General features: G+C 37.0%; 1 protein-coding gene across 2 annotated transcripts in view; it reads right to left on the bottom strand.

Moving 5' to 3' along the window:
- Positions 1-27,952, bottom strand: part of SLX4IP (SLX4 interacting protein) — an 83,618-nt gene that overhangs the window by 30,437 nt on the left and 25,229 nt on the right. For both annotated transcript variants that reach the window (XM_075413494.1, XM_075413493.1), the window contains 2 exons: positions 9,216-9,305; positions 5,714-5,837 (listed from right to left, as the gene is read on the bottom strand). In XM_075413494.1, coding sequence (XP_075269609.1) covers positions 5,714-5,837; positions 9,216-9,305 — 214 coding nt within the window. The remainder of the gene's footprint in view (positions 1-5,713; positions 5,838-9,215; positions 9,306-27,952) is intronic.

The following is a 27,952-nucleotide window of genomic DNA, read 5'->3' as shown; positions in this document are numbered from 1 at the left end:
CACCTGGTGCTGCAGCTGCAAATGTCCCATGTAAGACAAATCTCAGTGTCATAACACGAAGACAAATGTAGATCCTTCAATCTAGAAAGTGCAGAACTTTCTCTGACAATCTTTGAAACACACTGACTGTCTCTGACATATTAATGAGCCTTCAGTTTATAGGGCAGGCTTTTTCCAGAAAAGTACGATGCTAAGAAAAGCCATACTGGGTAAGATCAAAGGTCAATATAACTAAACGCGTTGCATGTAAAAGTCACTTTAAATGGCTACAAGGCGAGGCTAAATACAAGAGCAAAGTCCTTGTGGTTATCTCCCCAATAACTCTCCCAGACTCCAAGCACTCTCAGCTCAGGCCTTTATTGAGCCAAAGGAGATTTCTGTGAATTCTGTACCCTCCCTGGATTATTCTCCCATGTTCTTGTCCAGTTCTGTCGACTCAGTGTAAGCTTTTGCCATAACTCATTTACTCTTTGGTAAAGAGTTCCACAGTTCCAATGACTACCATGGAGCTTCCAATACCTTCATTTGATGCCCTCTTGTTCTCAAATTGGAAAAGAAGAGAAGAAATGATTTGTAGATCTCTCTTACGTTCTCCCCAATTCATATATTTTCCAGGCTGAAGACTCCTAGCACACTCAACTGCTCCCTGTATTGCATTTCCTCACCTTGGATCATCTTTGTTGCCCAATTCTATTGTATTACAATCTAAGATTAAGAAAAAAAAAATCACTAAAAAGAAAATACTGAAACAGTGCATAAGCATGGGGTTTTTTTGTTCTTGTTAAATATCCTCTACTCTGAGAGAACAACAACATCAGAAAAAGATACATAATCTTGATCTTCCAGAAGAAAAATGTTGTGGTGAAAAAAAGATGCCTTTATTCCCCATTAGCTGGCTGTAAAAAATGGGAAAAAGCAATCTAAAGCAAGTATAGGAAATATTAAGTACAAGATAGTAATCAAAACATTTTTCGTAAGTTATTGCATAAGTTACTGCTTACTTCAGGGAGCTATGAGGCTCTGTTGTCACAGACAAATGTAAGTTTAAAGTTCAAAGATCTGCAGGACTTGGCCACCAATCATAAATGAGTCCATTGTAAAGAAACTGCAATATAACTCTTTTGAGACAGAAATTACAAGGTGCAACTACAAACACCAAAGTTAATTTAAGATACTTTTGTCCTCCTCAGTCTCCTGTGGTAGCTTATCTGCTGTAGCTTACTTTCCCTCTGGTTGCGCCCATCAAATTTCTGTGGAGTTGCTCTTTAAGCAAGATAGGTGAAATGATTCTAGTTAAAACCAAACAAAACACTGTTTCACAGCAGAGGAGTAAGAGTTAACAGCTGGGAGAGTGGATATAAATCACTTTTGCTGCTACAGGATTTTAATGTGGAACATACCCTATGAACATCTTTCACAATTCACGTTCGACAGTAGTAGTGAACACTCCTAAAGCAAACTAGGCCAGTCTGAAAAGGGTGTTTTCCTCAAAAACATCATAATGTTAAAATTTAAATGCAAGGCCAAAACAGTTCAGAATATTTACCATCATGATTTATTGTACATTTTTTGTGTACTTACAGGACCCAAAGAAATTGTTTCATAAGCAACAGAAATGTATTTTCTTATGAAATTGCATCTTTTTTAAAAAATAAAGAAAAATAAAAATTGGGTGGTTTTTAATACTAAGTAAGATGTGAACTTTGACTCCAGATCTTTGTAAGACTTAACTATTCGTAACAGTACTTGTACTTCTTCCAGTTTCTCACTTTAGTAAGCTTATCAGAAGTTAATGTCTGCAAATTTAAAGTCTGAGACTTCTACCTGTTAATAAAGTTCAATCACATTTTCAAAAAACAACTGGTGTAAAAGATGGATGGACAAACAGACATGCATCAAGAAAACATGATCACAATAAGCCCCATTTCCTTAGCAAACTAGGTTAAAAACACAATAAAAACACCCCACGCAATCCCAGAGAAAGCAGATAAAATCAAGCTGGGAGCTCTTTGTGCCACATGATAGCATACTCTCTAATTTTTACTGTAGAAGAGACTGTACAATAAAATGATCTGAAATCAGAGCAAAAGTGTTGTACCTCCAAGCCAAGAAAAACAACAAGGATGCTAGGGAAGGAATGAGAAAAGATCTGAAAACTACTTGTAGGATATACATAGTTAATTTGTCCCTCTCCCTCAAAAGCAAGAAGAACGTCAGTTTACAAGATACCTTCTTCCTTCCTTCCATTTGTAACATGGACATTTATACCAGCCATATTTTCTTTCCGCATCCTCCTTTTTGTTTCCTCTGCACCCATGTAAACTTTGCTTTCTTCCTTAATTTTCCACACTCCTCCCTTTGTCATTTTCCTGTATTTAGTATCTCCATTCGGTCCTATTTATAGCCTCTTGTTACTTAATTCTCATCGCTTTTAATAAAAAACGCTCACCTTCTGTGGAACATGAAAAAACAGGCTCTACTTTTAGCTTGTTTAAGTCTATAGAAGTTGAACATTATGGCACACTAAGATGTCTGACATAATCACCAAAAACAAGTATGTGATACTGAGTAGTGCAAGTGGTGCAAATTGAAAATGCATGGCACATACATATAAAAACATAAGTTCTAACTTGAAAGATTATACATTTGCAAAGTGAAGTAGCGGGGTTTTTTTAATGAATGAAATTCATTAATACATGGTGGTTTTATTGGATGGCTTACATTCATTGAACTTCAAATAATGCAAGTGAACCACACCTGATCGATGCCCTTCCTGCATGAGTTTGGCCAAGAAAATTGGATACAGGCAAAATTAAATCTTTGAAAAACTAACCTATTTTAATTTTCTCTTGAAAAAATAATCAAAAATCAAACCAAAATCAAACACGTTTGGACATTAATTAAACACAGGAAACGGAGAGTTTATACCAAAGCCTATGTCCAAAAACTAAATTAAAGCTTACTTTGGCAAATTGTTCATACTGGTCATTTGGGAGGGGTGGAGAAATTGTTCAGACAGAAGGAAGAATAGGAAGACCTTGCTTGTCTTGGCTACTTTCTCTTATTTTTCCATTCTTTCTTTCTTTCCTCTCTGTGTAACACCCACAGATTTCCTAATGAGATGGTATGCGACCCACCACACACTGCTGTGTGGGTGTAACTTAAATGGAAAAGAAATGTAAATTAACACATAACATGCATGTATATTTATATTATGTGCCACAAAACTGAAAGGTAGTATTAAATAATATTAATATTAAACATAATATACATTAATACTAAAACCAAATTGTGATAGGTGAAAATTTTCTCTTCAAAATAGCTATGGTAGCCAGTTTAACAACAGTCTTCTCTGCTCCACAGATCTAGAGAGCAGAAGGAGATCTGCTTATCAAAGTAAGGTAGCTTCACTTCCATTTCTGAAGAAAATCCTAATACAACATGTTTTTATATTAGAGGTAGTCTAAAAATCTTATTAATACTGGTCTAATAATTCTACTGAATTTTGAATACACCCTGCAACGTGGAGAGCAAACTAATTAAAATTCACCGCAAAACATGCAACTTCAGATAGAGGTGGAATGCTGACCTAGGATACCTGAAGTAGTAAATATACCCAGCTAATAAGCATCTTAATGTTCCTTCTATGGATACACTCTTCCTTACAATACGGGGGGATTTACAGAAGTGAAACTCTATACACAGACTTGTATAGCTTGGAGCAAAAGAAACCACATTCAGTTTGAAGAACTCAAAAACTTTTAATAATCTCCAAATGCAACAATAGCTGCAAGCTTAAACATTTCACCAGAAGCACCTACAGTATGTGTATGTAGTTAGCCACATACCAAGCTTTTGAATTTCTTTGTATACTACAAAACACTGTAAGCCAAACACTATCCAGCTATCTTGCACTTCATCTGTTTGCAAAAAAACACAAAAACATATCTTTGTACTCTACAAACGGAACCTGTGATCCTAGAGAGCAAGGCAAAATACAAAAGGTTTTGGAGTCACATCTGAGTGATGATAGCTGCTAAAGACTATTAGACTTGCGGCTCACCTAAAAGGGTCAGTCCCTTAGAGGTAGGTCCCAGTTGCTTTGGTGAACACCCACCTACGCTGTTATTTCCTTCTCAGGTAAGAACAGACTTGAATGTAACTTGAATAAACTTGATTCCTCGACTTGAACAACGCACTGCTTTCTTACAAATTACAGCCCTGAGCAAAGCAGGCTGAGAGAAGCGGAAAGACATACATTTGGAAATTACGTTCAACATGAACGTTCGTTATCACAGACGGTTTTCTTCCTTTATTTCTTCAGTGTTAATTAATGAAGTGAGATTAACTGCAGAAAATTGATGGAACAGTAATTCTGCCTCATCCAAAGTAAATATTCTTTAATCTAAAACTGTCACAGATATTACTGATGACCTCCTCAAATGCATATCCTCAAGTTTTTCGTTTTCAGGAAATAAGAGGAAAAGTCAAGCAGAAGATCGGCTCACAACCCTGGGACAGCATATCAGTACTTTTACTGAAAAGTTCATGATACAGAGAAAACATAAGACCCTAAAATCTCACAAACACCCTTAGCATTGCATCTGTCTGCATATATAAAAACAATTATTATGTCTGGCAGTTTTATCTTACAAAATCACTGTTTTTGAAAACCTACTGTTTACGGAGGCATGAAGCTTTAAAAAAAATAAATAATTTTTAAAAAATCACTTGGTAAAAGAAAACACAGAAAAACCTCAACAAATCTCAGAAATTCTGACTCCACCCTCTCTAATTTCCCTTTGCTTTCACTAAGAAAATTCTATTTGTTCACTCAAAATCAGAAAAGTATGGGGATATGAAAGTTCGTGTGTTTCGAATAAAAAGTATGGGGATCTGAAAGTTGGTGTGACAAGTTTGTAACATGCTCCAGGCTGGTAATAAAAAGTCATTATATCCAAAAAACTATTTAAAAATAAATTGCTTGTGTGATATAACACCAACAGATAAGCCCACCATGATGACCACATCAACTAGTGAAATAACACTAAACAAAAACTGGCAAGTAATTTAGCCCCAAAGCCAATCTAACATTAGAGCACAAGCTATACTGATCATTATCTTTAAAACGTGCATGTACTGAAATTGCACCTATTAGTCTCATCACCATCTCACACACAAAAAAGTTCCAATTGGGTATTTCTTACTATTGTCCTCCTCTGCACAGTAATTAGTCCTAGGGTCATCGATGCTACTGCCAAACCTGCAGTAACACCAGTGAAATGACAAATGCCAATTATCACATCATAATAACTTTTTAAGACTGAACAGATTGCCAGAACAGGGAGAAGTCAAGATATTATTTCGAAATTAAAAACTTCTAAAGTAAATGTTCAAGTGGAAAGGAGACTTAATAAGCCAGCAAGATTTCCATCAACTTTGGAGGACTCAGGATACCGTTTATTCATTTTAATTCTAATGATAGGCTCTCATACTAAAAGTACATGCATTATGTTCATTTTTCAATAACATGGAAAATTAAAACTCAATTTTTTCAATAACATAGCTGAAGTAATTTCAGACCCAAACACCAGCTATTTCAGGCTCACTGGCTTTCCTGATGGCAAATTTCTCATGAAAAAAATAGAGAACAGCAGTTTCCACCACAATTTATCTTACTTTATTTCACAATAAGTTAAATAATTTATTTTACCAGTAAGAAACACAGGACCAAATGATGCATGTTCCATTGATTTCCATTGACCACGTTGTTTAGGTGCTTCCAAGTACTGTTTGACCCTTGAAGCAACAACTTCTTCTACCAGCATGCAGACCTCCTGAAAGAGTAACCATTGGCCTATTTAGATCTAAATTTACATATATGCCCACAGACACACAGCAGAAATCAATATATAATCACTCCCACATAAAAAGGAAAACCATTATCTGCAATTAAGTACCGAGGTATTACATAGAAGTGAGAAGTACATAATTTCGTAATTTAGGAAATGAAGGGGAATGGGTGGGGGGAGGGAATCAAACAATTTTGCTACAAAACAAGAGAGGAAATAAACTATTAAATTTTCACTTGGTAGATAAAATACATTATATTACAATACTAATAATTTTTGAACAGCAAATTAGTTTCATTTGTATGCAAAGTAGGAAAAAATAGATGTTAAAAATGTATCTTAACATTAGGTATTTAAGCAGAATATTAGTAAAAATCCTCCCAGGAATAGTCAACACACTATTTCCCTGCAATAATCCTTATAAACCACAACAGATATTTTGGTTCAGTTCAGTGTAATTTGCAGGGAAGGACTCAGAGCTAATTAGGTCTCAGCAACCTAATTTCTCTAGTTCATTTTGATTTTTCTGCTCCTAAACATAACCGTTCACATCTTTTATAGTTTTATCCTTCAGCAAAGCACAATAAAACCCACATACAACTCATGAAGAACAAACCCTTGAGCCAGAATAACCATAGAAAAATACTTGGAATAAAAGCAGAAAAATAATCTCTTGAATACCAGAATAAATTTTCAGATTAATACATACCCACATATTTGAGACCTTTCCCTCAGTATTCTCATTTTCCATTGTGCATAACTATGTGCTCACAGAAATAATACTTTGTGGTGCACAAAAATATCATTTTACCTTTTTACAGTGTTTGGACAATAGACAAAATTATTAGTAACATCTAAACTAAAATATCTTGGCTTGAAATTTAATTTTGATTAATCTAGAAAGTATGCAGAGCAACAAATTTTTGAAGTATTGCTCTAAATGAAAGCAATGCACATATATTCGTCAACCACAAACAGTATTTTCTCCTTACAGTACAAAATACATTTTCCCTTCTGCTTGAAGAATAGATTTATAAAATACTGTATCTACTTATTCTTCTGTTTAACTCATTAAAGTGATGTTATTACACATTCCTTCGCAGGACTATGCATTCACATTAGAATGAAAAGGTCTAGAAAGCAGCGGAAACGTAGTGTGCATGTGGTTCCTTCTACAACAATAAAGATTAACATGCACTTCCTTAATTTACATGGAAAATATTTTAGTTGTTCTGCTTATTAAATATTATTTAAATAGTTCTCCACAAAGAACTACACAGACCTGTATTTAAGAAAGCATAAACAAGAGCAGGCTTCATGAGAATTGTCTCTGCATACTTTCCACCACTAGAAACACCTTATAGCTGAGACCTTCTATAGAGAGACCATAGCAGTAGCCTGAATAGCAATCAGTTTAAAAAATGTTTTGTGAAGTACAAAGATAAAACTTCGACTTTGTTATTCCAGGGGAAGAGACATAGGACAGAAAGGACAGGGAAATGTGAAAGTCAGAAAGAGAGAAAAGCTCCCAAACGCCTCAATTTCTATTTCACAGCAATCCCAAGATGACTCTATACACAACACACAACAGCAGCGTGCAAACTGTGGTCTTCACAATGCCCAGCTAGACAACACGCACCATATTTCCTTACACCAGCCTCATGCGTTTGGGCACTCATTTAGTTCCCAGCAGCTGACAGGCCACCACCGCTCCCTCCTGCTGCCTGGGACAGCAGTGCCAGCGGAGGCACTGCCAAGCGGCTCCATTACACAGCATCCCTTTTCCGCAGTAGTGTCTCTGCTCATGCACTCACCTAACGTCCTTACAGGGGCTCCATCTCCCCTTCAAAGCTGCTAACTTTAATCCAGGGTAAGCAGGGGATCAGCACAAATCGTGTTTGTGTTACAAGGGGTCTAAGAGGCGTCTGCTTTTCCCACAGACAAGCAAGAGGGCTGTACCAAGATGAATATTTTCCAGAATTTGGAAACAACAAAAATGTAGGAAACTGTTTGCAATGAATATGTAAAAGCTCTCATAAAAATGTATGTAGGCATAATTTGCCTATAAGTCCATATTGACCTTTTTCTTCCAAAGACTCTGCACAGGACTTTCAGGAAGCGAACTGTAAAGCTACTGCAATCACACTTCTCAGTTGTCGAAAATATGCAAACTTTGTATTTCACTCAAAATATGCGGTCACAGAAATCTAATGAATGCTGCCCTGTCATGCCTCTTTATTGAATCAATCATGATCTCATTTTCTGAAATTCATATCTTTTGCTTTGGCAGTCTTACAAAATACATTTTGAAAACACTTAAAAGTCAGATAACCAGGACAGTAAAACTGGTTATAAACAGAAGGGGTAATGAGTATTCATTTAGTCAGAAAAAAAAAGTCTAAAAGATTTCCCCTATTCTCTTCTTTCTCTGCTTAATAAAGCACAAATCAGATGAACCACATGCTGTTAAATATTCCTCTTTCACTCACTCACAATATTAATATATTGTTTCTTTTAACTTTATTTAAACGTATTGAGACGTATGGGGATGCTCTGCAGTGACAAGTTAATTATGCCATTATTAGGAAAGCTATCTGCTGAAAATTACCGTAATGGAGACTTGCGGGAAAGTCCACAGGCATTTGAAACATGTCCTGCATTCATTTTCAGTAGGGAACTTCTCAAGTTCCCACACAGACTGAAATAGGGAAAAAATCCCGCCTGTAACTCATCACAAGATGGTAGTAGAAATCACACAGAATCTGACGAAAGTCACATTTGTAATTTTGCTGGTCACTCGTGCACTAATTTTCCAAAATTTCATCTGTTGTCAGGATATACACTTCAATGATACACTTAAAAATAAAGACTGGGAGTTTCTTTTCACAAGATACAATGGTTCCATGATAGTTTATCATGCATAGTCATTACAGTTTCTTGCACTAAATGCAACATCATTCACACTTCTCAGAAGGAGAAACAACAATTAGTAGAAAGATGTTTCACCAACAGGCTCTGCAAAAATTATACCTGTCACAATCTGTTTTATATCACTGAGGAAAATTTACAAACATTCATGAGAAATATGTTTTTAAAATTGAAGTTAAGTCAGAAGAATCAAACCAGCATGCACACATGCAAGTACACACACACACAAAGTTTAAAAATGAAAAGGCAAATTGAAAGCGGTCATTAGTGACCCAAAAAGCACATATGGTTGAATTAGGGGTCCCACAGCAACCACTGACAGTTAGGTATGACTAATAATATTCTCATAACACTGAAAACTTCTGCACAGTTCAAGGCAATCCAACTTTTTCCCTGCAGCCACATGCTTTTAAGTAGAATTGATATTTGCTGTACCTGTTTCTCATGATCTGAAAACCAGCTGGTGTCTTTACTGGAGCCTTGAGGCAAAATATGAACATCCACCAAAACAGCAAAGTTCCCACACTGAAAAAAAAAAGTAAGGAAAAAAAATGCTTAACTATAGCTGCTAGGAAGCACATGTCAGCAGACAAGGACGTAAACAGCCAGATAAGCATATGCATCTGATTCAGAGATACAGCAGGCAGAACATAAAACTGTGGAACATTATGAAGTATGAAACTACAGATATACTATTGTTTGTGGGCTTAATGAGAAACAAGAGGACCAGGCCTATTTTGGATAGCTCACTGAAAAGTTTAAACAATAACAAGCACAAGGAATTTTCTTCTGCTATATATATTATACTTCTACATCTGAGTTCAAGCAAATTTTAACATATGAAAAAGTAGCTATTCCTTCACCAAACTCCTATCACTCTATTTTCTGAGAAATTACTACCATACTAGTTATCTAGTTTGCACTTTAAATTTATTAAGTCCTTAAAACCTCAGCCTCTTTAGAAATCTTTTGCTCTCTCCAAACTACCTAATGTGAAGAACAGCAAGTTTGAAGAATTTGTGGTAACCACCTAATACTTGCTGACATCTGTCATTTAGCCAATACTATACTTTGAACGGTTAAATGATAATATGGCTAATCTATTGATAAACACTATATACAGCTGTTAGGACGATACAGGCTACATCCCAAGAAACATCAACTATTTCTGAAATTCCTCGATAGGGTTAATTGACATATGAGGTTTAATTATTTTCTTTCATCAGTACATGAGTCATTACTATTCCTTCTAATATAAGGAAGAGTGAATGGCACAAACACAAGCTCTGCTGTGCACTAACTCACCTCTAGCAAGAGAATACAGCCTCTTCTCATGCACAGAGGTATGGTGCACTAAAATCTAATGCTTTCCCTTTCTTCTGCTGTAACACAGCACCAAATCTCACCCAGACATCCTTTAACTAAAGAACTTGCAAGGTAAACGCCAATTTCATCACTCTGTCTTGGCTGTTTGTGCCGCACTTGTGATGCAATAAACTCATTCTTTGAGAAGGCTGGACATGTGCAACTGCACATCCAGAATGTCTGATGGAAGAGAAACAACATCCTGATTCCAGACAAAATCTCAAATGTGTATGTACAATCCAGTGTTCGATTGGTCTCGTTTCAAGTGGATGTTGCAGTGCACACTTCCTGTCCTAGCTCACTCTCTCTCTCTCTCTCCACACTTACGCTTCACTGCCAAACATCTGCAAATCCCACACCAGAATTCCAACTGCTAACAGAATAAGTTCTAGAAATAGTTTTATATATTGTTTTACACTATAGTTGTACATCACCTGCAATCTGAGAGACACATCTATATCTTAGGCTTATGGTATAGCAGTACTGTCTTTGAGAGTACCCTTACCTGCACAGTTAGTACAGATATAGAATAAGATTTAGCATTGATTTTATTAATCATGACAGCACATTTGGTAAATTAGAAATCTCTGGGTTTACAAAACACTTAGATCTGTAAATTATCCTTGAACAAAAGTATTTAAATAATGATTTAAATATAATGAAAATATAATTCATGACCAATATTGTATCATAACCAGAATGCAACAGTTTGGCAAATGAGACAAGCATTGTGAAATCAGTTTGAGAAACTTCTAAGTTACTTCTAGGTATCAGTCACTGAAACAGCAGAATGCTTTGATCTATTTTATCAAAAGGCTTCTCTTTCCTCCAGAGAACCAAGAATTACCAGATGGCTGCAACAGCAAACCTCTCCAAGCTTTAAATTGATGACAAAATATCTCTCAAAAATCTCTGCTGAATCATTAGCTCCAGCAAACTTCTGAGTTGACTAGTGAACTTCAAAGTTAGCAGACACTGCATATTATAAAGAGAGTGCCTGTAAATTATTCATGGTTCAGCATTTATAACAACAAACAGCTTTTGATACATCAAGAAAATTCAAATTATCAAATGCTACATGTTAACTTGCATCACTTTCTATTGACTACAGAAACTTCATATATAGATACAGATGGAAAGTATAGACCTGTTTTTCAAGGAGAGATAATATTTGTAATTATTGTCCTTGGCATGGCAATATTTGTCTCATTTGCTGATCTTGAAACAACTGGAAAAAAGAATATAACAAACTATATTGGAAATTATATAATGGAACAGTTCAAAATCATCCTAAACATATTACAAACAGACCAAACATTTGTAGCACTTCAAAGAAAGACAAATATATATGAACATGAATATCACATAAATCCCTGTAATAGACAAGCTTTCCCAACTGAAGATTTCTACCTCTCTGAGTTTTGGAGCACTCCTCTTGTAGACAGCATACCTGGAACTATTTCAACATGCAAAAGCCAACAGTTTTGTCACTCGGTTAGAATAGCTTTGGGACAGGACACAATGAAGCATAACTGTCACAGACAGAGAGGAATAAAGGGAGTAAGAAAATATAAGCACAGATCTTTCTGGGTTTCATTACCTCGTATTTTTCCTACGTTATGAACATGATATAAGCAACAGCTCCCGTGCAGGTTCCTTTGCACTCTCAAATTATACAATACATTGTATACCCTACACCTGTATTTATACTTCCTATGCCTTCACATGTACAGCTTTATGTATGATGTTGACACTAAGCAGCTCAATACAGCTTTGGCTGCTCCAGCAGCAAAGAAAGAGTTCTCCATAGAGACTAAATACTAATACAAGTAATTGTGGGGAATACAGGGAAGTGGAAGAAAATGTATACCGTTTATATTAACAGATTTGATGATCTTATAAAAGTTTCTAAATAATTTTAATTTCTATTCTGTGATTCTGTGAAGACATCCAATTCCATGAAAACACTAGCTTTTATTTCAGACGAAATAAAGCGTTTCCAGTCAGTGTGGCTGCAAGAAGCAGCTCGTGACTCCTAAGTACTGTAAATGAAAGGCAAACAAAAAGAAGAGAAATTTTTCACCTTATGTTTTCAACCTGAATTTCAAAATTTGCACTGGAAATGATTTTCAGAAATGTGATTGTCAAAACTGAAACCCAAATGCCGGATGTGACGGGAAACACTTTTTTCAAGAACCAATAGAAAAACATTTCACTGAAAAATTAAAGACAGAAACAGATGTGCCAATTTGATATCCTAATTCTAGAATTCAAAAACTCTTCTTCTTTACAAGCTGTTTTTTTAATGTTAACATACTTTCTGTAACAGTCTAATAACAGTCATTGTTACTAAACAAAGGGCTTTAAATTATCTCAGAATGTTGTTAGTGTATTGCTGTACAGTAATGGCATCTAATTCAGAACATATTTTCAGGATTTAAACTGTTTACACAAATACATCAAACACTTCATAGATTCTGCAAATGGAAAAGATAACTAGACATGTAACGTAAACAGAATGAATACCAGCGCAAAGTGGTAACTCAGTCAAGAAAAGTCATCTGCTCATAACTTGTTAAAACCTTGGCCTAGGATAAGCACATATGAGATGGTAGATTATTATCTCAAATCCCCCAATGAGTAGATAAACCCAAATATTTTTCATTGCTATACTCATTTTTACGGTCAGGGGTAAATACACAGGTACATGGGTACTCCTATTTCTTTAAGCTGCATCACTCCAAACAGCATAAAAAGTCATTATAAACAAAAATAGTTGGGATAAGCATGGTGAGTTTGCATTCAGTTACATCATTCCAAATGTGCTGCATCATTAAACCAGACAGGACTGGAGAGCCAGCCTCCCAAGACACATATTAGCATTTCCCATTTCTGTGATTGTTCTACGGATGCAGGCTGTAGGGTCAGAATTAGTTGAGGCTTAGTTGAAAAGGAAACATAATAGTCTGGCTAGCTTTCAGGGGCGGGCAGGAAGGAGGCGAGCTGCAACTGTCACACACACTTTCACTTTCCAGCAGGACAGCTGCAAACATAGGTGACACCATCAGCATAATAGTAGTAGTTAGCTTGAAGTTTACTGTCTCTGCTTCAGATCAGAATGGTCTTTGTAGTACCAAAAGCTTGGGAAGTTTGTTATATTAACTGGCCTACAGAAAGATAAACACCTTCCTCTAAAAGCCTTGCTTTTTTAATAGTAAATTTTAATTAGAGATGATTTTGAAGCATGTTTCCCAGTTCCACTGGGAGAGAAGCATGCCCTATACTGTAAAACTTCAGTTCTCCACGCTAAGCATACAGGGACTGTTTCTTTGTAATGTTACCTCTTCCCTGGAAGGTGTGATATTTAGTTGGAGTGACAACTTTATTCCACTCTCAGATGACGTCAATAGTTAAAAAAAATAAACTACATCCTGATGACCACTCAAAAATGTCACGATGCTGAAAAGGGCTTCCAAACACATAAATGACAGGAGTTATAATCAGCCTCCAGGTGGTAAAAGCATTGCTAAGAGATTTTGTGCGGGGAAAAAACTAAAGAAAATAAAATATATTAATAAGAAGCTTATCTGAAATATCTTGTCTTATAATAAACAGGGAAATTTTAATATATCACATCCTTTCCAAGTCCCTTCTAAAAATCACTAAATGTTCTATATTCAGTTATGCAAGTTCAAATATCTACAACAATAAGTACAGTCATGTATTGTCACTGGCCTGTACACTGTGACAACTATATTATGACAATATATGGATGCTATCTTCACTTTTTCCAGGTTTTTTAGAAGCAAAAATTTGTTCTCCTGTGTTATCTTTCTGATCCCAAAGAAAATGATCTGTCTTCCTTTTGTTTATACATTAGTACCACTGATTTTGACTCTTTTCTCTCTTCTAGAGCAACAGCAACAGGCAAAAATCATTTAAGTGAGTGTACAGCACAGGAGAGGTATTTGTCATTACACAGAATTAATTTACCTTTCATTTAAAAGTGTGTCTAGGAGCACGATGATCTGAGGTACTATACAGAGTTTCCAAACCACAGGATACACTTTCCAAGTAGTCAGATACCTTAACCTGCATAAACACAGAGTCAGAACAGCTATTTATGCCATCACCACTGCTGATGGCTATATGGGAGCAAAGGAGGTTTGGTGACACCTGACATCACACATTCCCCATTCTTTTAAGAAGCAGATAAAGTTACAATTTGATATGTGCATAGCTTTGCCATATATTTTTCCTGAATATCCGGGGTTTGGTTTTGGGGGGTTTTTCATCCTAGGAAATAAAAGGAGGAAGAGGGAGAAAAGAACAGAATTTTTTCACTGTATGAAATATATGCACAGAAATACTGCCTCTCTAGTCATTGTTCAAAGCAAGATGGTTTTTCCAACTTTGAATTTCAGGAGACTGCTTAGACAACAACAGATCACCAGTGATTGGTTTTACTGTCATAAGATTAATTAGAAGGTCACCTGATAAGATGAATTGGAGATTATAAATAATTTCTTACCAATTGATTCAGAAATAGTGCAGAACAAACCAGAGAGAAGGCTCCGGAAGAAGCCACACATAGGAACTCTCAAGGAATTTATGATCCAAGTCCATTCTTCAGAATGGTCAAAAATCAAGAAGCAAAAGTCGGGGGCGGGGGAGGGAAGGAAATCCACTTCTGACTTTATGTCTTTCCTGGATAAGAACTGCTTGATTTAGGAAATCTTTAAAATCTTGTAGTTTGTTATAAACATTGCATGGCTCTAAGGAGATTAATTGCAACCCAAAACCACCCTCAATGCTGAGCCATTCACTTTATTATTGGTGAATCCACAGCTACTTGTGCTAGATGCAAAACAGGACTACAGGACCTTGAATCACAAAAAGCAGAAAGGATGGAAGATGTACACAACTGGAAGAGTAACTATAAACTCCTACCCACAGACTAAGCTCTGCTACATTTCAGAAAACTTTACAGGATCTGGGCTGTATATTGCAGTTTTGTGAGAGTCCACCAAACAACAAGGCTGCCGTTCAGAAATCTCAAATGAGATTCTGTTTTATTTACTAGAGTTGTTAGAAGGTTTTGGTAAATAGCTGGTCTTGTTACAGAAGGATTATAGCCATCAGCTGACATCACCTAGATCTTTTCAGTCCTCTGCTTTCACAAATGTATGGGATCACTCTGCAACAGCAAAAAGAGAGCAGCAGATCAAGAGCAACACCTTGCGGAGGGTGGGGGGGTGTGTGTGTAATTTAAAGACCTATGCTCAAAGATAGCTGTACTAAATTAGACACAGTTTAAGCAGGTATCAGTCACCCTTTCAGACTTTCCAAAAGCAGCAAGTAAATTCCCCCTTTATAAGACAAATACAAGTTATATCTGAGTAATCTTTTGCAAGTGGTTGGCTTGCTTCTTCAGGAGTATAGTCCATGTATGAGCAATTCCTAAAAGAAGGAGTGTTCAATTTTCTGGTGTTTTAGTGTAAGGAAAGAAGTAGTACCTGAAAATTCAACTAATGAGCTATAGGAGCATTCAGATCACATTCAGGGGGTCCATGCCAAGCAAAGAGGTGCAAGAAGAGAACAAACCTTCAGAACAAACTTCTGAGAAAAGCAGTCTGAGAACACAAGAAGAAACTAGGATGCATCATCAAGGCAGTATGTTAGACTCTTAGAAGATGCAGATAGACAGGATATTAAATGTAAGAAATAATGGGGAAAACAAAACAAGAAATACATGTGGATTATTCAATCCCTAGGAAAATGTAAAGAAAACTAAGTAATTTAAAATCTGATGGAGCTGTGCATAATGCAGACTTTCATTAAAGCACAATTCTGAGAGAGCCACCCAAATCAACAGATTAAAATAAATTAATCAAGGCAATTCCTTCAAGAACACCCTAAGTATCTGCCATGGTAAAGGATCTGCATGTTTTTTAGAAACATAAGAATGCTTCAGTACAAACAAAGCCCTTCAGTTCATCACTCTCAGTCACGCAAAGGAGTAATTACTTAATCTAAACATCTGAACCATTCTTGGAAAACTGCTCTATCAGGTACAATGTTGAAAAAGAGGCCTAAACTGCATGAGAGAATTAAGTTTAATTTAGGTTGTCAATCTGTGCTGGTCTGGTCCCAATTCCGTAGGAGGCTTTGTAGCCTACATATTGAAAGAAGCCATGAAGCTGGAGCTCAAACAATTGCAAAAAGCAAGTTTTTTCCTGAGGGCAAAGTTTCCAAGTAACAGTGCAATCTCAACATTGTTTCGAAAGGATATGTACCATGTCTCTGCCTGTGTCAGAACCGATCCAGAAAAACAGAAATAACAGCACAGTATTTGTTCAAGATAATAAAAAGATAATTTAAGATTCCAACAACCTGCTTTCACCCTTTTGTTGTAAAATACTATAATAAAAACTATGGTATTTTTAAAATCATAGTTAGCAAGCGATGAAGAAATACTAATCTCTGCAGCCACCTGCATTTATGACACTTTGGGTTGTGGAGGGTGAGCGACCACGTTAACTGGAGAGCTGAATATATTCACTATCCATCTAAATACAATTAATTCTTAACTGTAATTTTTAAGGACTTTTCCTAAGGTTGGACACACCAATAGAGTGCCACAGGATAACATGTATCACCCAATCTTTGGTAAGTGATTGAAGATTAGAACTACCTTACCTAGCTCTCACCCTAAGCTATTAGCACTAAAAGTTTGGTATTGTGAAAGTGACTCATGACAAGAACGGCCTTGTCACTGCTGTACTGAACTGGAATTTGGGATGCCCTCTCTGATTCTAGAAAGTCAGTGCTGGGATTTAGTTTCTTACCCAGGTGGGAAGACAAAGGAACTAGTACGCACTCTGTACAAGAAGCTTTGCCCGTCTGAATCATTCGTTTTGTAATGATCAGATACTACAGTAATAGGTATCATCATACTACGTATTGAGAACTGGTAATCCTAATGATGATTGTTACTTCCTTTGATTTCTGCAGTGTAGATCAGAGAAGTACCTAGTTCACCGTCAGCTTCTTCAATACTCCCTCACAGTAACTGAATTGAATTTCAGATTTAGCTGTTTCTAACTACCATGGGTCTAGCAATCGGTTAAAACAACTACAATAATTTAGAGATTCATAATACATTAAAAGGCTTCCTTATTAAAGTCCTGCTCAGAAACAGCAGGGACGACTCAAGGTTCCAACAAACCTAAAAATCACAAACATTAAAGCGGCAATCTAATTTTCTGAAGAGAATACAGCCAGTAATAAAAAAGACTTGAGGGCCTTTTTCAGACCTTTAACTTGTTAAATAATTTTCATAAGTTTTCACACATATGCTCTACATGTTATATTTTAATATTAATGAGTCAAACTTTAAAATATAACAAAAGATTAACAAATATGTCTTGGCAAGCTACTGAGGCATTTGTAAGCATACGAAAAGAACCACCATACAGGACAGCTAAAGAGTTTAGTAATGTACCACCCAACTTTCTGTGTTTCTGCATATGCTAGTCGTGACTACAAAATTAAGTGCAATAAAAACGAACGTAAAAACACACCACCCTCAGTATCATTTGATGTGAACTGTCAGATGAAATAAATACAGCCACTGGATAGCATGGAAAACACAATTTACAAAATTCTTGTAAGGTGAAGAAGAGATAAACCACAACGTTTTTTCGGTAACGTAATGTGCACATTACTAAGATGAAGGGAGCAGCAGTTCTCAAGCATATGATGCACCCAGTAACATTTCTTGAGTTTACTGTACAACAGCTGCAGGGATGGGCCAACTTCCCTCTCACAAAAACAGAACAAGGAAGTGAGGGCAGGTCCCATGCAGGAAATTGTTCCACGTTCCCCAACTTTGCAATTTTTTCACAAAGCCTCTGATTCCTTTTTATACTGAGAGACAAGGTCTCACCTGCCCTAAAATTTACTTCCTGCCCTCCCTCTCATGAAGATGTTACCTACCGCAGCACGCAGCTACTTAAGTGGGAAACAGGAGGCAAAAGAAAACCAAACTAAACATCTGCAGTCCATGTTTCAATACAAAATATTTGCAGATGTTAAATATATATGCCAAAATAATTTAACAGATTAACAATGCATTGATTGCACATGCTCAGACTTTAAGACAAATACATAAAGCAAACATATTTTTATTTGCAAAAAAGGACTAGCAAGCCAAATTTCTTAACATTGTTATATTTACTTTAGTAGGTGAAATACTACATTTTCCAAGTGCACAAAAAAAAAAAAAATCACTTTTTAACTCTGCACTAACCAATTTGTCTTTGAAACAAAGCTAAGCTAGGAAAATTTCAGAACTGCATGAAAGCTTTTTCAGAAATAACATAATAAAAAAGTGATTCACTTCTGAAAAAAGCGTATTACAGAAATGACACCCTTTGGACAAAATCCTTCTATTAACTTGTAGCATATTTAGTCAACATAAAGCAAAGGAAAACTCAACAAAACACTCAATGCTTTATCCATACAGGTACAAGGGAAGAAACAGATAAGTCTTTCATGTGAACAAGTGATGCTCTAAATCTTACTGCTGAAAAAGCAGAATCATATGGATGGAGATTACATGGTATTTAAAAATGGAAAGATCAGCAAGAACCTCAAGAAATTACCAGCTGGAAAACAAAGGAATATTTTTTTTTTTTTATGTCCAAGGGAAAAAATTGTTTTCATCTGCATTGAACAGAATATAATAAATAGACTTTGTGCATAAATAAAAAGAAACAATGGATACAAAAGGAATAGGAATACGTAAAAATACGTAAAGTATTAACTTCGTTGAACACTGAAGAGTTAGCGACAAGCAAGAATGAGTTGTGAAATGTACCACCAATTCCTGGTTCAGGTGTTTGTCACCAGAAAGGCTACTTAGACTAAAACTTCACCTGCTCAGGAAGCCATTTCCCCATTTACCTGTAATTGCGCCTATTCTGCCTCCATCTTACTTCTTCCAGAACCGAACAGGTGTAACTGTCCCCTAAAACTAAACCAGTTTTGATACAACATGTGTTTTAAAATGCATACTACGCACTACTGAGTTTGACAGGAAATCAATAGGGAGTGTCTATTGATGTTTCTTTCCTAACAAACTTAAGAAGAGATAACCTCCGGTAGCAGAATAGGGCAATGAAAAGCAGGTGGTGGATGACTAGATCTCAGCTTAAATCAGATGCAGCTGAAGAAGTACACCTCACTGTTCTAACTTCAGGCATTCAGGAGTCAACCATAACACATCACCGACCTATAAGGAAGGCAGCTGTGTACAGCATTGGGTCTTACACATTAATCAGTATTTACATGCACCTAGAAGGCACATCAAACAAAAGAAAACAAAACACCAAAGTGAATCCTTCTGCAAATATTCCTCTACAACTCAGTTTCTCAGGCGGGGGCGGGGGATGATACAGAATCACAGAATGGTAGGGGTTGGAAGAGACCTCTGTGGATCATCTAGTCTAACTCCCCTGCCAAAGCAGGGTCACCTACAGAAGGATGCATAGGATCTCATCCAGGCGGGTTTTGAGTATCTCCAGAGAAGGAGAATCCACAATCCCTCTGGGCAGCCTGTTCCAGTGCTCTGTCACCCTCAGGGTAAAGAAGTTCTTCCTCATGTTCAGCTGGAAATTCCTGTGCTTCAGTCTGTGCTGTTGCCCCTTGCCCTGTCGCTGGGCACTACTGAAAAAAGAATCTGGCCTCATCCTCTTCACACCCACCCTTAAAATATTTATAAGCATTTAGAAGGTCCCTTCTTAGCCTTCTCTTCTTCAGGCTAAACAAGCCCAGCTCCCTCAGCCTTTCCTCATAGGAGAGATGCTCCAGTCCCCGCATCATCCTCATAGCCCTCCGCTGGACTCTTTCCAGTAGCTCCTCATCTTTCTTGAACTGGGGAGCCCAGACACAGTACTCCAGATGGGGCCTCACTAGGGCAGAGTAGAGGGGAAGGAGAACCTCCCTCGACCTGCTGGCCACACTCCTCCTGATGCCCCCCAGGATACCACTGGCCTTCTTGGCAACCAGGGCACAATGCTGGCTCATGGTCAGCCTGTCGTCCACCAGGACACCCAGGTGCCTCTCCACAGAGCTGCTCTCCAGCAGCAGTCATCCCCGAGCCTGTACTGGTGCATGGGGTTGTTCCTCCCTGGGTGCAGGACCCTGCATTTGCCCTTGTTGAACTTCATCAGGTTCCTCTCTGCCCAACTCTCCAGCCTGTCCAGGTCTCGCTGAACAGCAGCACAGCCTTCTGGTGTATCCACCACTCCTCCCAGTTTAGTGTCATCAGCAAACTTGCTGAGGGTACACTCTAACTCTTCATCCAGGTCATTGATAAAGAAGTTAAACAAGACTGGGCCAAGTACTGACCCCTGGGGGACACCACTTGTCACCAGCCTCCAACTAGACTCAGTGCTGCTGATGACAACCCTCTGAGTTCTGCCATTCAGCCAGTTCTCAGTCCACCTCACTGTGGCCACTCATCCAGCCCACACTTCCTGAGCTTCCCTAGGAGGATGTTATGGGAGACACTGTCAAAAGCCTTGTTGAAGTCAAGGTAGACAGCATCCATGGCTCTCCCCTCATCTACCCAGCCAGTCATACCATCGTAGAAAGCTATCAGATTGGTCAGGCATGAATTCCCCTTGGTGAATCCATGTTGACTACTCCCGATAACCTTCTTTTCTTCCACTTGCTTGATGATGACCTCTAGAATGAGTTGCTCCATCATCTTTCCTGGGATGGAAGTAAGGCTGGCAGGCCTGTATTTCCCTGGGTCCTCCTTCTTGCCCTTTTTGAAGATTGGAGTGACATCGGGTTTTATCCAGTTCTCGGGCACCTCTCCTGTCCTCCAGGACCTTTAAAAGATGATGGAGAGTGGCTCAGCAATGACACCTGCCAGCTCCCTCAGTACTCATGGGTGCATCCCATAAGGGCCAATATGTTTGTGGGTGTCCAGTTTGCTTAGACAATCTCTCACACGATCCTCCTCAACCAAGGGAACGTCTTCCTTTCTCCAGGCTTTCTCTCTTACCTCCAGGAACTGGGATGCTGGAGGGCCAGCCTTAGCAGTAAAAACTCAAGTAAAGCAGGCATCAAGCTAATCAACCCAAGTCTTGTCCACCAGGGGAAAAGATAATCCAAACTGTGTGATTGTTTTTAACGTGAAAACAAACATTGAACGGACAAAGAAACAAGCAAAATGTATACTTTATACAAGTATAGTTTAATCTATAACTGGTTTTGTCAGTTTCTTTAATTCTTTTTCACACTAAGTGCATCAATACATATTATATTCACATGTGGTCAATCAAGTAATGAAAACCCAAGGGAAAACACTTGGTTTTAATACAATGTACAGACAGTGTGGGTAACGCATTGCTCATTTTCACCTATTATGAAGTATAATAAAACCAACACGGTCCCAAGATTTCAGAGAAGCCCTATTTTAAAGCTGGGAGGGGGTGAATGACAAGAAGGACTGAATTATTCTCAGAAAATATTTATGTGTTTCACTGAGATCAAAAAAGCTGTTGCGTCAAAGAAAATAAGGATATAATTTTAGTAATGCTAAAAAGGACCATCAGTACCTAGGATTTCAACTGATATTTGTGAATGCACTTTTAAAAAGTTGAAGCTTTACATTTCAAAGCCATTTTTTTCAAGTTTCCCATGGATTATGTTACTAATTGGGAATATGTGGGAAATATTTCCCACAATTATGTTTATAAAAGTCAAGTTCCAGTGATAATTAGCAGCAATCCTAACACATGTGGAAAACATTAAAATCACTTAAAATGATAAATAGTGTTGATTTTATACACTTGATGTACACTTTAAATACATAAAAAGTTATATTGGGTCAGTCTGAAGGTGCACAATGGCCCCTATGGTCTGACAGCAACTAGCAGTAGATGTCTACAGGATAAGGTTGAAAAAGATAAGCAAATAATTATACTTTCCTCAGTAGATGTGTTAGACATTCAGCAACATCAGATTCCACAGGTTTCTATCCCGTAGGTTGTATCTGTATTCAGAAGCCATCAGTGATTGTTTTCTCCCAGATTTAAACTGGTTTATAAAACTGTGTGAATTTTTGCATCCACAATATACTAGGGCAAGCAGTCCCACAAACAGATCACATGCACATGAGGAATCGCATGTTCTAGTTAATTTCAAATTATCATGTTGGTTTAATTAAATAACCTTGGTTGTTCAATTAGAACAAACAGTCATTTATTTATCTCTTCCTGACATCCATGATTTAATAGACCACTATTACTCTCCTCCTCCAGCTTTCTCTATTCCAGGCTGAATATTCCGCACATTCCTGTGTGGTGGTCCTGTGTTCAGGACCCATCACATGTATCCATAAGTTTGGAACTGTTCTCCCTTACCCCCCATTTACCTACTCATTTGTCATTTTACTGAACAGTCAGTCAACGGTCTGAGGTTTTTTGCAATACTTCATTGTAAGCCTTTGTTACTCAGTTCCCTTCTCAGGTCATTTACAAATACAAACTCTGTCTGTCCCAGAGTACCCTGTTTGACTCCAGTACTGCCTCCATCTCCCTTTATCCTTTAGTGAGGTAATCTATGCAAGGACCTTCTTTTTCAGCTCACTTAAAGCAACACTGGTGATGCAACGTCTCAATTTTGGAGAATCTAAATGAGTTATAGCAACCAGATTCCCTGTTCTTACAGTCACCAGTTCCTGTAAAGAAGCCAGGAGGCTGTGATGCATGATTTCTCTTTACAATGGGCATTTTTACTTTTTCCCAACATACTACACAAATCTATATATCCATTCATTCTGCTTTAATGCAGTTTGTGCTAATTTGCCTGCTACAGATGTTAGACATTGATCTGACAACTTTCTAGTCCCACCATACGAGGCACACTCAAATACATGGAACTAAGGCAGTTTAAAATGAACAAGATTTGCCGAAGTTTATTATTCACACATATGCTAAAATTTGGCTTTCTGTGTACTTATTCCAGTGCAGAATACCAACTAACTAAAATAGACAACTATATCAAAACCCACTGTTTCTTTTGCAGCTAAGAACACCATGAAACTAGAATATTAACTTTCAAAGTCAATGCATCTGTTTCAAAAATGTCGACTTTTTAATGACTTCTTAGTAAATAGCAAAACTCTACAAATGCATCTAGTACCCTCTCCTGTTGTATATTTAAAATGAGAGAATCATGCTCAAGCTAGTGTTTTATCCCCCAGGAGACAATTCTGCTCCACTCATCTTCCAGATTCCCCCCACACTGAACCAAACTGCTGGAAAAAACCCATCTTCTGTACATACGATGATAATCTTTTTTACACAAGTCCCTTAACACTTTTTCATTTTTACAATTTTCTAGTCAAAGATACATATATTTCTACATTTATCAGGTTCTTTTTTTCCTTGCTCTATAAGTAAGCCTATCACAAAAAATTGCCATAGGTCTCCTAATGCTTCATGACATTTTTCTTTAATTTGGGTTCATCATTCAAGACTCTCTCCGTGCCTGCCAAGGTCACAATTCCTCCTTAATACATATTCTAAATGGCTGAGTGCTATAGTAAAACTGACAGAAGAAAGCAGCTCAATAAAGTAAGGTATGCCATCTAATAACAAGCGTCTAGATGTTAACTAGCTGAATTAAATCTTGCTTAATTGCAATGTTTATGCCTATCCAGCAATATGTTAAAATGGAAAACTAAAACTGAATGACTCCACATGCCTGCATTACACCTAATTTTCCATAGCCTGTATCTACCTGCTTAGCTCTGTAGGAGGGGAAGAAATATCGTTTACACAAAACAAAGATCCCTACCTGCTACATTGCAATTTAATGCTTATAATCAATAAAAACACGACAACCATCTCTCAACTGCTTCATATCCCACAAGGGGTAAATTATTTTCATCAGTTTTGATTTTGCTCCTCTGAAAAACGAAATTCTGAGAGTGAGACAGCATTTCACATTAATAAAAACATTGTGTTTTTCTTTAAAGAAAGTCATCGATCAGTTGCCAGAGCTGTAAAAAATAGGCCCAGTTTACATTATGTGCCAACAAAAACAACTGTTTCTCAACTCACTACTCCTTTTAATTTGTCACCATATCATGGAGATATAACTCAAATTTGTAATCAACAAAAAAATAATTATTGGTGCATCAGCATAAGAGAACACTTTTTCCCCTGCATGCTGAAGAACAGTTCTGGTCTATATCACTCTCAGTTCCCAAGCCTCTTTCCACCTCCTCTTATCTCTGTCTTCATTTTCCCACTGTCAAAGCCTGTTTTTCCAGGAAGGAAAGTTATGGTAAAGACGAGGAATATTGTTCAGCACCTCTTTGCCCTTTGGCACTGCTATCAAACACTGGGATTTTATCTGCCACATTAGCAGAGATCTTACAAAAAACACATTCCTTTTTGTATAATGTACATGGTGGTCACTCAAACAATAACCAGTACCAGATGTCTGAAGTGAGGAGAATGAACTATTTAAATAGAACTTTATAAATTCTGATGATGCTTTCCCAGATTTGAAACTTTGACACTTAATTTATAACTACCAGTACGGCCATATACTTTCCTTTGTGTGTTTATTTATACTTCCAACCTTGGTGAATATACTTTGTCCATCATGCTTTAATTTTCACTATGACCTTGCAGATAATCATACCCTCAGCTTGCATTCATTTAATAGTGTAAAGATAATGGTAAAAAAATTAAAAACCCTTTGCAAAGATGCCAATACCCAAAAAAGGAATTCTGACAGGGGCTATGAACTGAAATGCTTACATAAAATTACATTGAGTACCCTGCAGTGACTACCTGGGAAAGTTTTTCTTTCAAAGGAAACACAAAAGTATAAAATAAATGTAACCTGCCAGAGTCTTTTCCATTGAAGTTTTAATGTTACAAGATTTGCACTTAGGTCTGCTCTCCAGGGATTTTTAAAAAGCACTCTCACTCAATATGCATGGGAAATTAAATAATAACTGCTTTAGAGATCCTTACAGTTGAGTATTACAAGAAAGCGTTGGACGTTTTAGAAGACACTTCCTCTATGAATCTATATATGTAAACCATATCTGGCAATAGCACTTCTACTCTTATAGAAACAGTAGAACTAAAGATCAATTCAGCATAGCACAGAATTAGTTTTTTAAGAACACAGTCTTTATAATGCTGCATTATGTTTAATTACATGGTTTTCACAATCCCCTTTACCAAATAAAGACTCCTATATATATTTCTGGTTACAGCTACTTGAGAATAAAGTAATTTTTTAAAAAATGTTGTTAAAAAAAAAATCCATACGAGGTACAGAAACAAAGGATACCAAGAACAGCAGCAGCAATGGAAAAGAATAGATTTTTAAAAGGCAAGGTCAAATTCTGCCATTGTAACATCTCTGCACAGATGCAGAAAAGGTTTGCAGACACACACTTAGAGACAATTTGTTGTACTTGAGAACAAAAAAGTATCCTTCAGGATCTTTAAACATGCTGATATGTAAAAAAAAAGCAGATCTAGCAGAAGTTTCACATGCCCGATTAAATTTTTAAAACAGTTGAATAAGATGAATAATTAACCCAGAAAACATGCAACTAACATTTTAAAGCTTTGCAGTCAGCTTCAATAGCATAAATCCACTTGCATTTTGCTCAAGACATTCAGCCATTAATTTCAGGGTCATTTTTAGGGAATACACTTCCCCCTTCTTCTCAAGGCAGTGCAAAGGTAGTATCCTGTGTAAAGGTTTTACCCTCTGTGGGCAGCAGATAAACAGATCTATGAAGCATTCTTCTGATAGACAGATCATATTACAGGTCAGAAAGTTTCTTTTCTTCCTGTTACAATATTAACCTGTATCCATGTTACTGGAAACCCACAAAGTTCAAAAAGACAGGCTGACAAGATGGAAAGGCCTCTTTGTATACAGCAATGACATTTCTGATAGAACTTAAGCAATGCCTACCAGTAGTCAGAAATTTTATATTAAAATACATGATGATAGATGCTACTAATATAACATGATTTCGGTGGTTTAAGGATCTTCTTCACTAAGGATCTTCAACAATATCTGTAAAGCTAGACTGCTATGGCTGAGTTTTCACTTCCTGCATGTCTGCATCTTTTTAAAGAGCCAACACAAGAAAGTACACTTTATAAATTAGGTAAACAACCCTAAATTTTTACCATGGATTTCAACAGAAAAAAAATCTACATTACAGACTCAGAAGGAATTACCCCTTGGAAAGCAACAGCTCATTCTTTAATTAAAAAAAATGGTAGTATGCTAGCCTCACAACTGTCTCTGTTAAAAGGGAAGAAGAAACAGAGATGACAGCACATGACAGATTACAGTTCCTGGATGTCAGGAATGCAGAGTACCACAGAGACAGGAACAAGTGAGTGCACTGTCCATTTTATCTGATTCACATTAGTAAGAGGAAGACAAAAAAATCATTTGCTTTAACATGTCCGAGAATGTTGTTAAGCTTCATTATACTTACATATAGCCATATATTTATATCTTTATATTATTTTTTTGCTTGAACTTCATAACAAAGGTCTACTCAGGCTTTTTAAAAAGAAAGACAAGCATTTGTATATAGCAAACACAGTAAAACCACATTATTAATCAAGTAACAAGACTTACTATGTTGCAAAGGCACACAGCTAAATGCAGAGAAAATAATTCCTTACTGGTCTAACACCAAGAATGAATTTATGTGATCTGCTGTAAAGTAATTAACATCAAAGAAAACACTAGAGACCAGGGTGTGGAAATATTTTAATTCATTAGTATTATTGATTATCACATGATAAAAGTGCTAGATGCCCCAAATCCCACTGACTTTACAGTTTTTCACTATGGCCTTCAATATTCCTTCATTAGGCTGAAGAAATAGTTGCTCTGAAATAGTTACACTAAACATTAATCGACAAAAGTCATCTTGGGCTTAACAAAAGTTACATCTTCTTGAAATTATACAATAGGTCATGAATAGCTGAATAAGCACGACCAGCAAATAAAAGTTATTAATTGATAGTATTCAGTGAAAAGTCTTTCACAGACCAAAAGTTTGTATTTGATGCTTCAGAAAAACAATGAAAAAATAACAACCTACAAAAAATCTGCAATTTTATCAGCCAAGCATTTTTGATACATTCAGGCAAACATACAATTCCTGTTTTACACCCCCTGCTCCATACTTTGCAAAAAGAAAGAGCAGGCAGAAGACTACTGTCCTGTCCTAACCTCCTCTCCATTCAACCTTTTAGTTCAGCTTTCAGTTTGACACTACCTGCATATCCCTGCTCTACTGCTCTCATAAGTGTCAGTCTTTCTTCCTCACCCAAACTACTGAATCCCTCTAGCCCACTCTCATGCCACCCACCTGCAGTCTCTGTTCCACAAATAATACAGACCTTCAGCAGGTTTTGGTTTGTTTGCCTTTTGTTGTTGGTGGTGATTTATTTAAGTAAGTCATCCCACCTTTTCTCTTCTTTACTTTCATATTAGACAAACTCCATCCTCACCTTCTAATCTCCAGTCCAGCAGGGGCCACTAAGATCACAGGAGATTCACTCTCAGTAGAGGGCTTTCTTAACTAAAAACTGAATCTACTGAATATATGTAAACTGATTTTCGCAGATGTGTATAACTTGGTGGGGACACTTCCAAACCAATAACAAAGGGCTCAACACAAAACTCAACTTACAACTCACTGTCACGTCTCTAAG

This window comes from Opisthocomus hoazin, chromosome 2, assembly GCF_030867145.1.
Source record: "Opisthocomus hoazin isolate bOpiHoa1 chromosome 2, bOpiHoa1.hap1, whole genome shotgun sequence".
NCBI lineage: Eukaryota > Metazoa > Chordata > Aves > Opisthocomiformes > Opisthocomidae > Opisthocomus > Opisthocomus hoazin.
This window is presented reverse-complemented; position numbering and strand designations above follow the sequence as displayed.